Source organism: Haplochromis burtoni, unplaced genomic scaffold (assembly GCF_018398535.1).
Source record: "Haplochromis burtoni strain Fernald_Lab_line unplaced genomic scaffold, NCSU_Asbu1 Contig_162, whole genome shotgun sequence".
NCBI lineage: Eukaryota > Metazoa > Chordata > Actinopteri > Cichliformes > Cichlidae > Haplochromis > Haplochromis burtoni.
In genome coordinates this window covers 1125293-1140532 of record NW_024582523.1, presented here as the reverse complement: position 1 = coordinate 1140532, position 15240 = coordinate 1125293, and the positions used below count along the sequence as shown (strand labels likewise).

At 42.5% G+C, this 15240-nt stretch overlaps 1 protein-coding gene across 1 annotated transcript in view; it reads right to left on the bottom strand.

Moving 5' to 3' along the window:
- fam20cb (FAM20C golgi associated secretory pathway kinase b) overlaps window positions 1-11080 on the bottom strand; it is a 58424-nt gene extending 47344 nt beyond the window's left edge. Inside the window, exons 1-3 of the mRNA XM_005932875.3 lie at window positions 9759-11080; window positions 9396-9571; window positions 4884-4962 (exon numbers count right to left, since the gene is read on the bottom strand). Of these exons, the coding sequence (XP_005932937.1) occupies window positions 4884-4962; window positions 9396-9571; window positions 9759-10270 (767 nt within the window). The 5' untranslated portion in view covers window positions 10271-11080. The remainder of the gene's footprint in view (window positions 1-4883; window positions 4963-9395; window positions 9572-9758) is intronic.
- Window positions 11081-15240: the final 4160 nt, after the last annotated feature.

Genomic DNA, 15240 nt, shown 5'->3' with positions numbered 1-15240 from the left:
TCCTACTCAAACAGGTCAGCTACACTTAACATAGTAGCATTGTTTGGCTTGTTCGTGCTGTTGGCTGTGAATTGAAAACAATATAATGTTTTTATAGGTGCATAAATGCTAAAAGCAAATCATTTTATCCTGTTGCTATGTAGTTGCTTGGCAACGTGATGATTTCTAATACAGATTTAGAACCTTCAGGGGCCTAAAATGTACCTGTGTGCCACACTTTGGTTAAAAGATGTCATTTCATATATAAAACGACAGGGCAAAATGACTCAACCAGTCCTGGTGGAGAGGTTATCATCTCATATGCAGAAGCTTTTGTGGATGACTCTACCACAGTGCCACAGAAATGCAGTCCATTGTTTTGTTCAAGGCCAGCACGACTGTAAAACATAAACAATAATAATAATAATAATGATAATAACAATAATAATAATAATAATTAAAAGAAAAAACAGCTCACTGGTTACTGGTTGATGTTAACTGTTAGACAACTTGGCACAATCTCCACAAACCTCCAACTTACAAGTGCAAAAGACACACCAAAAGTCTGTCTTTGTACCTCTTTGGAGGTTTGAATTTTATGTGTTTGAGGTCATTTTTCATCTATTTGCAGGTACCTCCATCATCTAATGATCATTTTGTGTTTCTTTGCTGTCATTTAGCATCTGTTTGTGCTCAAATGCATCTTTTTAAGGCTTTTTTGCTTTTGCTGATGTTTTGCATCTAGAAATGGTTTGCAGTAATTGTTGGAATGGTTTTGCATATAATACAAAACCAGTGTGACTATGTCTCATTTTGCTTTGTTCTACCTGTGAGGTGTTTATTCTTGGTTTTAAAAATTCTGATTTTAAAAACCACTTTACAGGAACCCTACAACATAACATACGATATAACCTTATGTGCTCCTCCTGGGAACTGTAACTACACGTCGGTTTGAGGAATGCGATTAGCCTGTTCAGCACCCTCGATTCCTGCTGTACATCTCCAGCTACTTTTTTTTGCTGCAGTTTTTTAATTTATCAGTGAGAGAAAAACAATCAGACCTCGGGATGAGAAATAATAATCATAGGTTCAATATAAGGACTCGCAAATTTCCTGAAATGAGATGTTAAGAATATTGGAATGTGGAATGTCCAAAAAAGCAGAAAAACTCGAGTCATAATTATATGTGCACCCCAAAACATTACCACAACAAAAGGGAGGGAATAAAGTCCTAGCATGTTATTTTTTCCTATCAGCTTCCATCGCATGTAAAACAACAGGACATAACGCACTAATTAACACATAAAGCACCAGGACAAGCATAAATGTCGGCAATTGCCTACGATGTAATCACTTACATAGGCTACACTGTACACTCTAGAAAGATTCCCTATGAGTCTCAGGACCACAGGACCAGCTTTTGACTCCTCATCCAACTTGAAAAGTTTTTTTTTTTCTTTCTTTTTTTGCCGCACTAAAGGCAGAAATTGTGAAATTGCTGTAAATCAATGTTCTTTCAGTCCAGACCACAGACATAACGAAAGCAGAGGATGACAAAGATGATAATTGAGCTTACTCATCCAGCTGAATGGTGCTCAGGTTACAATGCAGTTGTTGTTACAGACATTGCACAAAGATGTTTTCATCTGTCTGCTTAAGCAACACAGGGCTGGGCATCAGCTGGGATTTTAGCCACATCCCGTGAAGCCTCTTCGATCCTCCAAGAGAGCACAGACTTAACAAATATTGCAAAATAACCCTGGAGTTAGATTAGACTAGTTAAGACTGGGTTTATTTCATGTCTGGAAAGCTGGGCCACAGACAGCAGATTTAATGGTCTGATTCATCCCTATTGCATCAGTACAGACAGATACTGTAGGCCACTTTGTGGTGACCCAGTACAGCAAGAAGCTAAATAAATATCTGCCACATTCAAGTACACACTGAGGCGTACTTTGCTTCTCCAAATGCATAAAGAAATACTGACCGTGGCATCTGATATTGACTCTAACTGAGGGGAAAAACAGGGGAAAGAATACCTAAAGGATCGATACAGAAGGCCTGTTAATGGATTTCTGCATTTCTGCTGTTCAGTAAAGAGAGAAAAACACACGGCAGACAGTGTTGCATGCACAGAGGAGGAGAATGATGGAGAATACTAAAAGTGAGAAAGAGACAGAAGAGCTGATAACCATATAGAGAGGAGGAGTGAGAGTGCAGTTTTACACAGATATGGATGGTTGGAGGGTCGATCGTTACCCCATACACTGCATGCATGCCTGCCTGCCTTTCGCTGCCTGATTGCCTGGCACACATTTGCATTAGAGCTGAGAGGAGTCAGGCAGAAGCGCGCAGCCAGAGAAGTCTTTGATCTCTCAGCCTCTGTCTCTTTGATGCACCGTGTGGAAACACACCAGCAGATTTGGGAACGACGGGATGATGTTGAGTGTTAAGTGGATGTGTGTGTGGGGTTTTTTTGAGTGTCTGTGTGTGTCATGTGTGATCTCTGTGAGGGAAATGATGTACATAGCTGGAATGACTGTGCAAATCTGTCAAGAACTTGATTGCAGCCCAAATGAGCACACACACACACACACGCACATGTCTGCATGGGTTGCCCTATTTTGTTAAGGACAAGTGCATTCAAGTTGGAGGAAATGAAATAGCTCCCCTTTGTTCCTGCCGTTCTTCAGGATTATCAAACATCACAGCGGCTCCGACAGCCACGAGTGTCAAGCAGCAGATTTACATCCAACACCATCGGCCCGTGCTTTTCTCGGAAAATGTCATTTCACATTTTGCGCCTGGGTTCAAATTCGAGGCAGTGCACCGAGATAATCTGTGGATTTGGACTCCGTGCATGTATTGACAACGCTCTCTCCCCACGTCTCTTCATCTGTCTCTCCTTCCTACCCCCTGTCTTCCCCAATCCGCCCCACCTCACCTCCCTAGACTCTCTCTCATCCTTTGCCTCCTCTCTCCTCATTCTTATCTCTGCTTTTCCCCCGCCTGTCAAGGATGATTTCAGGCTTGTTGCGTCTGGCCTGACTTTGTGGGGTGCGACCGAAACAGTAATTACAACAGTCTCTGAATAGCTTTTCCTCCCTCCCTCCTACCTATCATCCGCGGGCTTAACCCCGCTCTCCAAACTGACATGCAGGGGCCAGAAAAACAGCCCGCGTAGAGAACCATTAACCCACAATTAAATCACAATCACAACAGCAAAGGACGGGTGACATTTAAATCCATCAATTGATGTGGAATTAGGAGCACTCTTCACAAGATGCATTCTCTTCTAAATATGATGGTGCAGACAAAGGAAAAGTGAATTAATAAAATATTTCACAGTATGTGGGCCAAAGGGGGCAGCTGGGAACCACTGGGTAGACATTTACAGGTTAGGCCAAAGGGGTTTAAAATTGTCTGCACAGGTAAATACAGGTTACTGTAGTTCACTGATTCACAAGTGGAATAAGATTAAAAACAGAAATGAGGCAAAGAACAGAGGCTTTGTGGCTGAACCATAAGGCTCACAGGAATTGTGGCACCACTTCACATGGGCATGAAAGCCCATCGCCTTCAGTTTTATGATAGAAATATAAATATCTTCACATATAACCTATTGGGTAGGTCCAAGCTTACAGTTTGGAAGTTATGATGTCATTTTTAGCATGTTAGCTGACTTTTTCTACAAAAGAACCTAAGGAATAAATCTATGGACAGTACTGCTTCAAGACCGGCCTTGCTCTCAAGAACCAGTGAAGACGGAAAAGTGGCAGCTTATAACTTTATCACCACCCTTAAACTTGCTACTGGTATTAGTCTTGGAACAAATTGAAAAAAAGTTCTGACCTAATGAAGAAAGAAGGTTATCAAAGTAATTAAAGCTCATCATCAAAGAGAGGGGAGTGTCTGTACCCGCTTCAAGGTAATGTGCACTTCAGTCCAAGAAGAAAAGAAGATGTCATGCAAACATCCAAAATATCCATCACGCTTTCTCTTACACGAATCATGACAGTAGGTTCTGTGGCAATTCAGTTAGTAGTTAGTACAAAAAAATTGACCTGCTGGTGTACTTTAGTGTGGATTTGTCATCTGGGAGCCATGGATGTTAGTAGTAGTCTTAGTATTTACAAATGCCTTGTTTAACCTTTGCTCTGGACCAAAGTTTGACCAAAAGGTGAACCAACCAACATTGCCACCCCTACAGCCATGATCCTGATCCCTACCTCAATCTTGCCAACAATCACCAACAATCTATTAAGATGAAATAGTCTAGACAGGCAAATATCAGCAACAATACATTTCTACTGGATTATGATAAGCTGGATCAACGGTGTCTGCTTACATGTGGATCACATGCTGAGAACAAGATAGGGGCATTTAGCTCGAGTAGATGGTGCGATAATATCTGGACACGGAAAACTAATCAGATGGAATCAGTAACAAAATGTCTCAGGCTGAGAGCCGAAGGCCTCCAACATGGCCACTGAAGAATGTGATGTGTCATCCTAAAGCTGCGAGAGGTGAAATGCCTATTCAACATTTGGCTCTGACACAGCAGAATGATGTCGGCCTTCAATCTAATATCAAGGTTGTGCTGAAATGAAAGCAATTTGATATTGCCAGAAAGGAGAATGAGGAAATGAGATTGATGTTGTGAGGAGAATGGGTAGGTGGTGAGATGCGGAAAAAAAGGAAGTGAGCCAAGGCAGAAAGCTGCACAGTTCGTGTTTTATGCTGAAATGGCACTCAAGCTTTAATACCATATGAAGAAGGTCGTTTTTTTGTTTGGTTTTTATTTTCTTAAAGAGAGCAGGGTCAACGCTGCTTCATGTGTGGTCGAGCAGGAGAAATGTAAGGTTAGCAGGAACGCACATCTCAAAATGAGAAAAAAAACTTACTTCATGGGTTTGAATAGTGCCTGTCCGTAGTTCTGGAAGGTCATGATGAGCTTCAGCTGAGTGCCTCCAGATTTCATTGCTGTTGGAGTCAAACAGACAAGGTCGCTATTAACTTCAACTGATATTAGCTACACATGTTTTGCGGGTATGTTGAAGAAATGAGTCCTGCCCTGAGATAAACTGACCCACTGTATATCGGTTTTAGTTAAATCAAAAATTTCTCCCATTAAATTTCTGAATCATACCTTCTTGCTACTGTTTCTAAGTTTCTTTCTAAAATTTATAGCCCACATATTATTTATTAATGTTGTTTGCACTACTTTCTCGCACAATCTAACTCTTACTTTTTACTCTTTTTTTAACTTAACTTCACTTTTATTTTTTATTTTGGTTTTTAATAATCATTGTTGTGTATAAATATTTTTTTTCAGGTATCTCACAGTATAAAAGCGCTCATTAAATGCCTGTGACACTTTCACTAAACTATATTGTTTATTTATTGTAGACTACACTATTTTGAATGATCTACTCTGCTGCCGTAACATAAAAATTAACCTCAGTAAAGTATCTATCTATACTGACTAGCTAATATCTCGCTTGACTAGCTAGATACTAGCTAGTGGTGTTAGCTACTTTTGCTAGCTAAGCCGCAAAATTTTAACTTAAGCTAGGTACAGTTTTTAGCTCAGCTAATTCAGTAAGCTTGCATATCACAATGAATAAATACATAAATAGAATAAGTCATAGCCAGTGTTCAACTTTTGCCCATTCCAAGTTTGCAGCATAGCTAATTTCCATTTGATTATACTGTACTTGTTTTGAACTCTGGCTCTAAGAAAATTTAAATCAAGTCTGTGCTCACTGTTTTCAAAGTTTACTGAAAAACGTTCTCCCTAAAGCAGCACAGTCAAAGATTAGTCTGCTCATTATAGGAAACTGTTTTAATGTCTTTTACACTGCCTTATGTTTTAAAGAGAGAATTTACCATTGTAGGGGGAAAAACTCAATATCACTCTCTTGTCTAAATATTAAGACTAAGCTATTTACACATCAACAAAGCTAGTAATGAGGGCTCACCTAAACACACCTTCATACAGCACTTTATACACTTGAAGCACATATACCTCACAAATGAACCTAACATACATGCCTTTGATTTACCAAAGGAAACACAACAAAAGAGAACATGCAAACAAAGACCCCAGCCGGGGTTCAAACCAGGAACTTTCTTGCTGCGATACAACAGTGTTATCCACTTTGCCAGCATGTCTCTCTTTATGCTTTAGAACCAAATGTCATCTTTTTAAATGCATATAGTAAACTTGCATTTAAAAACACTTGTCACCTAACTTTATTTAGTCATTTCACACATAGTAACACTAACCATACATGTGTATTAATGCAATTCCTTAACAGCAACAGACTTTGCACCCTTTGTTCTCATACATCATAAATTTGAAGTATGTTCTGCTTACATTTAGCAAACCTGTAGATGGATTAGGCATGATCTTGTTTTAAATGGGAATGATTTGATTTACACTTGAGCGACATCTCACAGCACAGCAGAAACATCAATCTCCTCTGCTATTTAAGTGAAGAGCCCCGCTGCATATGTAAGCTCATATACGAGTGGTGGCAATGTGTCTTTTCTAAGCCAGTTATGTTTGTGTGTTTGAACTCAAAAAAGACAGAGAGCTGATGTTACAGTGTTTGTTTGATGGCAAAGGATAGCGAGAGGGTGAAGGACACCCAGTGCGCATCCAGTGCTCGTTGCTCCTCTGCTGTTTACTCCCTCCCCAGTATTCTCCTGGGGGTCTGTCCCTCTGTTGCTGTTTCTGTGTGTGTCTTTGTGTTTTTTTATTCATCCTTCCATCTTTCATGTTCTCTCCCTTTTTGAACACGATAATGCAGTCTAAAGGCCCTCATGGGACTAGCTGGTGCCAGAATGACAGCAGAAAACCAAACTGAAATTCACCAAAAAAAAAAAGGGAGCAGAGATGACAGAGTGCCCGTTATTTCCTACACACTGATCGACTGGAGGCTGTTTTTCGGTGGCGCGTTGCCAGAGAACGACCTCCTCTATCAATGTGTTCATTTATGTTTACATACATGAATCATGACGACAAGCAGACTGTTTACAGAAAAATAGAGGCAGAAAGATCAGTGTCCATCTGCCCCCCCACCTGCTGCTGTGCAAAGCTGTGTGTGTGTGTGCTTGTGCAGACATTTGGGATATCTCAAATAATGGATACCCCTGACTGTAGTCGCTAGGAACTCATGCATGCAAGGGGCCATGAAAATAATGTTTCAGCTTCCACTCTCAGCGAGCAAACCGTATTCACCGAGCCTGCCGTGTTGCAAAGCGTTTACCTGTGTCTCTGCTCGGGCTGTGAGCTTACAGGTTCATCCTATCAGCTTCGATATTGTCCTCTTTTCCATGCTCGGTCTTCATATAATACATCCAAGATCTCCTATGCCGAATTTGAGATAATAGATGACTACTGTTGGCTTCTATTGGTAGCCTGCCTGAGGCCTGTGCTAAGACTCTGTAATTACTGAGCCACCATGTATTCAACTGGCAAGAGATGCTGAGAACTGCTTCCGCTATCCACCCAGGCCGACAGACAGAAAGCAAGAGGAAGAAAAATCTGAGAAAATTAGAGAGCGTCCTGACTAGAACAACAGAAAAGAAGGATATTCCTCTGCTAGTTATGCTGCATGAAGGCTAGTTTCATAAGTATACAGCATCCCCAACAATTTTTTAATCTTTGCTGCAGACCACTTAGATTTTAGTCACTGGCAGAAAAACCTGAAATCTGGGAATCTACCTTTTTACAGCGAGCTAATGATAGGAGACCTTAGGTCAACAAGCACTCTTGGAATGAGGAAGCTAGACTGAGCCAAGCAGGAACAAAAAAAAAAAAAACAGAGAGAGAAGGTAAAAAGAAAGATTTAGGTTCAGTATAGGCAGATGACCCAACACATTATCACCTCTATCAGGTATCTACTGACACTTTCTTCAAGTATTTAGGGGTTCTCTAGGAGTTCTGCTAGGTTTATGGCCCACCTGCCAATCAAATAAAAAGTCTGAGTTTGATTTGATTCAAACGGCAGTGTAGCTGTGTGATTTGCATCGAGACCAGGTGTTCTCTCGGGCTTGATGTATTCCACTGCGACGCTTTTGTGGAAATACATGAGAAGAGACCGGGGTGTTATATTATACCTTCAGCCTTGTGAGGCGGGAGCGTGCGAGCTGATCGGATTCAGCGCCCGCAGCTCGCTTCCATCTTCATGCACGCTTGTGTGTACAACTTTGAGATCGAGGAGCACGCTTCGCAGTCAGTTAGCAGCCCCTCCTCACAACCGCCGGCCCAACTTGGGCTGCTTACGCGAGCGTGCAGAGGAAATTTGTTTTGTGCGGCTTGCTGTATTTTGGGCCTCGCCGATGAAATAATTTTAGATACAGTCGTCCCTTTTTCCGCTTCAGGTGGTGTTAAACAGTTGTTCACATAATAACTCCACCCAGTAGTGTAGAGGGAATCAGAGCTGAGCATTACAGAGCTGTCAGTTCAACAGGCTCAGCATGCAGCGACTGAAAAGTGATGATCAATAAAAGGCACTTCAGTCACAACTAGGCTTCGTTTTTATCCCAGCAAGCAGCCTTGAAGCTTTATCTGCTCCTGTAAGATTATTTTCTATCCACTGTGATCATGGTTTTGGATTTCCAAAACTTAAACATGTATAATAGAAGTCCAGAGGATCATCACGCATACACTTAAATAAAAATTTCTTGCTTAAATAGAGGTTATTTAGGTTAAAGCTCTGTAAATGTTTGTGGAAAGACATCAGCATCGGTCGATGTTGGCCTTCTTAACCTGAAAGGAAAAGAGTTTTCTTGATTCTTAACATATCAATTTTTGTGCTAGCTTAACATTCAGAAAGGAAGGACTTAAAAACTGTACTTATAATTTTCTCACCAGCAATATCGGCATCTGTTGTGTTTGCTTATCGGCATTGGCCACACTAGTTAAGCCATTTAATAACAGGTCATTATTTTAAAATGCCAGGAAAGAGGAGAACTGTGTAAACTGTAATTAAAAATGAGACATGTTTGTGATGACCCAGTCATCACAAGCGATATCTTTATTGGATTGCACAGGTTTTAAACCATGAGCACAACAATCGGTATCTGTGTCCATCAGCAGACACTGGCCTATCAGCCAGTTCTGAAGTAAGACACCGCACTCCCTATAATCTCGTTTTAGCGGTTCACCAAATGACACCGGAAAGGTGGCTGAGCTCTTTCACCTTCAGCTGCAAAATGCACAGATTTAATCCACACACGCTGCAGTGACGCATGTCAGCCCAAAATAAGTGAGAAACGTTTTCTGCAGTGTCAACATGGTGTCTTCAGACCAAATGTAATTTTGACCCTCCATCTGTTCACTGAAGCCCACCTGCTGGTTTTTGTTTCGATCAAGCTGCCCCCCTGTGCTGACTTATATGACTCACCCACGCTGGTGATCCTCTGGGTAGCCAGGTCCTTCAGAAGAGCATCGATGACCGGGTTGTGTCTGGAGTACAGCTCGTATCGATTAATCCCAATGTGGAAGCGGAGCCAGTTGGGGTAGGAATCGGCTGTCAGTTCCCCAGTCTGGCTGAACTCGTCTATGTTGCTCTCCCCAGCCCTGGAGAGAAGAAGAGGGACAAGGAGAGAACAGAGAGGTAGAGATTGTTATTATTAGTATTCCTGTTACTTGTAATGTTCTTACTTTATTATTGCACATGACTGAACTTTACTGTAATGTTCAAAGAAATTATGAAATATTTATTTGTAGGTTTTGTTGCATTAAAGTTTGGCTTTAAACACTTTACCATGCCTGATCCTCTGCTGCTTTGGGGTCAAATCTAATGTCCGTGTTGACGTTGAACAGCGTGTCCTCGTCTGTCAAAGGCGGCAACGACGTTTTATATAAAGGATGGTCATACAGAGCTGACAGCCTTGAACCTTTAGCCGGGACGTTCTTGTCAACCCCGGCGTCCTGCATGAACTGCCTCTTCCTGTCACCACGTTGTCCGTGATGGTCAAGTCTCCTGAAAGCTTGGGATTTATCTCCTGCAACCGGGACCCTCTCTAGGGAGTGCAGGGAAACATTTGAGCTGGGCTCGTTGCTGAAGTCCTGGAGGATCCGCAGACTGTGTTTGTTAGGCCAACCCTGCTTGCCCCAGCTCTTTGGCTCCTCGCTCGGCGTGTGCGAGCAGGAGCAGCCGGTGCTGCCGTGCCTCTCCAGCTTTGGTAACAAGTCTATCATGATGTGCATGGAGCATGCAATTAGGAACACCATGAGGATCAAAACCCGGAATTTGCGCAGGAGAATCATCTTCATGGTCTCCCTTTTGAGTAGATGTGAGTACTTACTGCAAATGATCAGCACGCAGATGAACAGGCTGACTACATCGCTGATGATGTTTATCAGACTGGACGCCAATCTAATGAAATACACATTAAACACGTAGGACCCATCTTCGCTTGCCGTCTTGAGTAAAGGATTCAGTGTTCAGCCTTTGTATTTTCAACATCAGAGTCCTGCTTGTGGGTTTTAGGCGAGATCCCCGAAGCGCCAAACCATCCGCACGAGTCCAGGTAAAACAGGTCGAGTCGCTTCAGACCAACGGTCGATTTGCTCAAGCCTCATCCTCTTTGCACTGGCCCCGGTCTCCTTTCCTTGTCCGCCAGTAAAATTATCAGAGGGAATGCAGGCTACAAGACGAGTGAAGCAGCCGGGACAAGAAGAGAAAACGATCCGTTAAACGTCGGTGCCCGAGAGGTCCGACAGCGCGCATCGATCTCACCGACCAGCCTGCGCAAGGAAGAGTGGCCTGGGTTAGCCGGGACGTCAGCCCGGAACAGACACACGAGAAGTGCAGCTCTTCACATTTAAGTGTTGTTTCTGGGGGAAAGTCCCCGGGAAGTAGTCGACGTGTTTACTCCAATTCACCTATAAGCGATCCGGGATGCGTAATTCTGCCACATCGAGAGCCGTCAAACCACCAGAGGCGAGCCAAAGGAGTAAGGTAACAGGAGACCGAAATCTCCCTACCTCCCGGGGCCGGGCAACCTTTAGGAGTACAGCGGGACAAGAGATCGCACTTCTTGTAGAATGTGTGAATCTGGGTGGGTGTGTTAAATATGATGATGAAGCCGAAGCTAGATCCTGCCTTTGCGCAGCGTCACAGTGCACAGATTGGCTGAGGAGAGAGAGAGAGAGGGTGAGGGAGGGAGGGAGAGCGAGAGAAGGGGGGAGGACAGTGAGACCATGTGAAGCATATAACTGCTTGTCTGTATTCCTCTTGGAATAAATCCTCATTGCACATCCAGGCTGCGCAAGAAGAGGGCGTCTTTCTCCTGGCCAATATCCAGGCTGGCTCACACGCAGCAGCAAAGTATTTTATTTTATTTATTTATTTATCTTTAAATCTGAAATTCATCTGCTGGAATCCCTCTAAAATGTCTCCTCCGAGACGGCACTCAATCCATCGATGATACATTAGACAGGCCTATTAGACCGCTCATCAGTCTGAGGATCCAGTTCCATCCTCCACTGCTGCCACTCAGCAGCAATCGCATCTTCAATAATGTTTAAAGGCTGCATGAAATGAAAACCACAAAGCACCTTTCAGCGCTGCATTCTGAAGGCAAAGAAATGACTTTGGCAGCAAAGAAAAATGAACAGGCTCCTTGCTTTCCTGCTGCCCTCACCTCAGACCTATATAGCATACCACAAAAAGCCCATTTACTAAATACTGAAATGAGAGATTCTTCTTCTCTCGGCCAAACTATTTGGTCAGCTGGGTAACGTTTCATCCTTATGGCTAATTGGAGTGGCATTAAGGTCCCCCACACCCTTCCCAGTGGCTGTAAATAGGTTCAAAGAAGCAATAAACTACTATATGTCATATATGCATATGTTTATGAGTAACTAATCATGCTGTCTGTGATTACCTCTCTAGATTGGTTTATAATTAAAAAGGGCCCAGAAGACAGAGGGAGGGGGGAGGTTGTGGCAGTGGCTGCTGCACTAACACTGATTCATAAGAAATGAAAGTGGAGATGACTTAAGAAAGGCTCTGTACAGGAATTTACCCAGTGGAACAAAGCATTAGTTGTGAATGTTAATGAAGCTGCTATAGAGGCAAAATTAAAACAACAGTGTAGAGATCTCTGCTAATCTGATGTGTGTGTGTGTGTGTTTGTGTGTGTGCGTGTGTGCTGGAGATACACTGAGGAGGAAGCAGGAAGAAAGACACTAACAATGGATTTATCCACCTATCCCCGCAGCATTGTCTACTGAGTCACATATAAGATTGCTGTAATTCCCCTGGAGGACCCTAAGGCGGACTTACCCCTATATTAGTGAGTAATGGAGGGTTAACGAATATAAGATACAATGACCAGTGACATTTTGGGGGCCCCTTTAACAGTGGCTGATTCACAACAAAGCAAAAAGGTCCATCAGATTGGCCTCTGTGGTGTTTGATGTCAGTCACGGCGTCAGCGCCGAAGACAAAGTGATGCTTGTTGTCCGCCCAGATCTCGTGCCAGCCACTGCAGCCTGTGGCCCACTAGCCTGAGGTGAAACAAGCAGAGATGAATGTGTATCGATGTCAGTCAGACATGGATCACGGCAGTCGATGGGTCAGTGGTTCTTCGCGAGGCCTGTCATGCGCAATCATGGCTGAGCCCTTCAATTGGAATCCAAAGGAATGGTTGATTCTCCCACTTTTTCATTTTGTGTTGGTGTGTAAGGGGGGGTGGGGGGGTGATGTGTCAACACATTTTTCTTTACTTATTTTTGTGCTGTCACAGGACATTAACGCTTCGGCTGTGGTAATAGAAGTGGACTGTTGTGAGATGACAATTTGCAACACCCAATTATTGGCCTCACTCTATTATTGAGCAGAAACACGAGTTTAAACACAAACGAAGCGCAGCTCAAAAATAAGAAAAAAATCAACAACATAACAATAGCCAGACAAAGACACCTAAGTTTGGGGTTTCCAGTGTCAAATTTCAGCCTTTGTCTGGAACGCCACGCCTGAAAAAAAGAAAAACAAAACTTGTTTTTGACTGGTGTGCAACCTATGATGCAACAGACTGATTGAGAAACACCATCCATTATCACATGCCATGTGGGAACACTATCAAAAGCACCTAGACCTTGCACAGACAAGATCAGGAGAAGTAGAGGGGCTGGGTATCCTAACAGATAGCTGACTACAGCAAAGGTCGTAAATATATAAGATTTATGTCCTCTACACTTCACAGTGTCTCTCAGCGAGATCACTCAGAAGATACTGAGATAGCGTGAGCCGCGCTCCTATCTGGACTATCGCAGTGAAGAGTGAGCTTCGCTACTGTACAAAGTCTGCCAAATCAATTCAGGGGAGAGGGGATTCAAGTCGAAATGATGTTTTCATTTTCTTAGCAGCTCTACCGTTTTATCGATTTCATGTAAAGAAAAAAATTAATAAATAAAATAAAACAAAGATCTATATCAAAACAATCTGTGTTGTTAGGTTTTATTGCATTGTAAATAACAGAGACGCTCAAAGAATGCTGAATAGCAAAACAACAGCCAATCAGCTGCCACCTGAGGAAAATTATGAGCATGTCGTGTTGTTGTGCTAACACCTGCATGTTTATGAGGTTTCATTTATCTATTCATCATCTTGCTAAAGATGTTGGCAAGTGTATTTTGTTTTTTTTAGCATGGCCTGTGACTTTAACAGAAATAAGCACGGCATTTTGATCTAGATTGAGCAAATTTGCACATTTGCAGTAGCGCTCATGGGTTTGGCACACTTTTTAAGTAGTTTTAAGTGGTATAAGAAGGTGTTATGTCTGCCAATATAAATTATGTGTTTTTTTCCGTTCATTTAAGTACAGATTTGGCCTTGATAACCTGAAATAACTGCCCACAGGCGTTGCCAGGATGTCTGCCAGGTGCAAGACTTTCTTCTAGAAAGATTTTGTTCATGGTACACTAGATTAAACAAAAGTATTTTAAAACACTTTTGAAAAGAAGATATGATCCACGCGCCATGCTGGATTATGTCTCACACTCTTACAGAAAAGGGTGTATCAAAGGAATGGAGCCATTATAGGCTGGGAACTTTTTTCTTTTTAATTAATAATTATTATTTTTCTAGATTTCTATACCTGTTAAATCCAGAATTAAATTTAAAATCCTTCTCCTCATATAGAAGGTCTTAAATAATCAGGCCATCGTAGTACCTATCTCAGACAGTGGGCTTACTTTTGGTACCAAGGGTATTTAGAAGTAGAATGGGAAGCAGAGCCTTCAGCTTTCAGGCCCCTCTTCTGTAAAATCAGCTCCCAGTTTGGATTCGGGAGACAGACACCCTCTCTACTTTAAATATTAGGCTTAAAACTTCCCTTTTTGACAAAGCATATAGTTAGGGATGGATCACGTGACCCTGAATCCTCCCTTAGTTAGGCTGCAAAAGGCCTAGGCTGCTGGAAGCATCCCATGAATCACTGTATATTTTTTCTTCACTCTCTATGTGTTTATACACCACTTTAAATTGAATCATTAGTTATTATTAACCTCTGGTTCTCTTCCACAGCCTGTCTTTGTCCTTTCTTACTCCACTCAATTCTAAGTTGCTCACAGCAGGGCTGCCTCTCCCTCAGGGTCTCTTCCTGTAAAAGGGTTTTTTTCCTTCCCACTTTTGCCTTCCCCAGCGCAGATTAACATGCAACATGCAGTGTGCAAGATTTGTTATCATTTGTTATTGTTGGCTTTAGTTTAGTTGTAGTCATTGTGTGATTTTCTCATGCCAGGAGCAGCCAAAACATGAAATTCACCCTGAAGCTGCACGGAAATGAAATGCTGACAGTTTTTTAGTTTTATGTGGACAGAAGTGAGATCAGGTTGAATCACAAACTGACAGGCGGATCTCTCAAATCCCACCACTCTTTCAGCCATTCGCACGACCCTCTGTATCATCAGCGTTGCATATGTATTGTCTGCATAAATTCATTTGTCTGATGCGCCCTTGGTGTGACCAGGGCTGAGTGGGGAACAAGACTAATTTCCATCTCTGAGAAGCGCCGCACTCGCTGCATCTGATACAGCACATGTGAATGGATATTATAGATAACAATGCCCTCTGTTGGCCCCAATAAGCCTCACGACATCTTCGCTCCTCTCGCTCCTCAACCCTCCTCCTCGTTTTCTAACCCTCCTCTCAGCCCCCACCCTCCTCATCTTCCATTAACAGTTGCCCAGCTTGGGAGTCCGATGTGTAAACACAAACACTTTTAAACTACTAC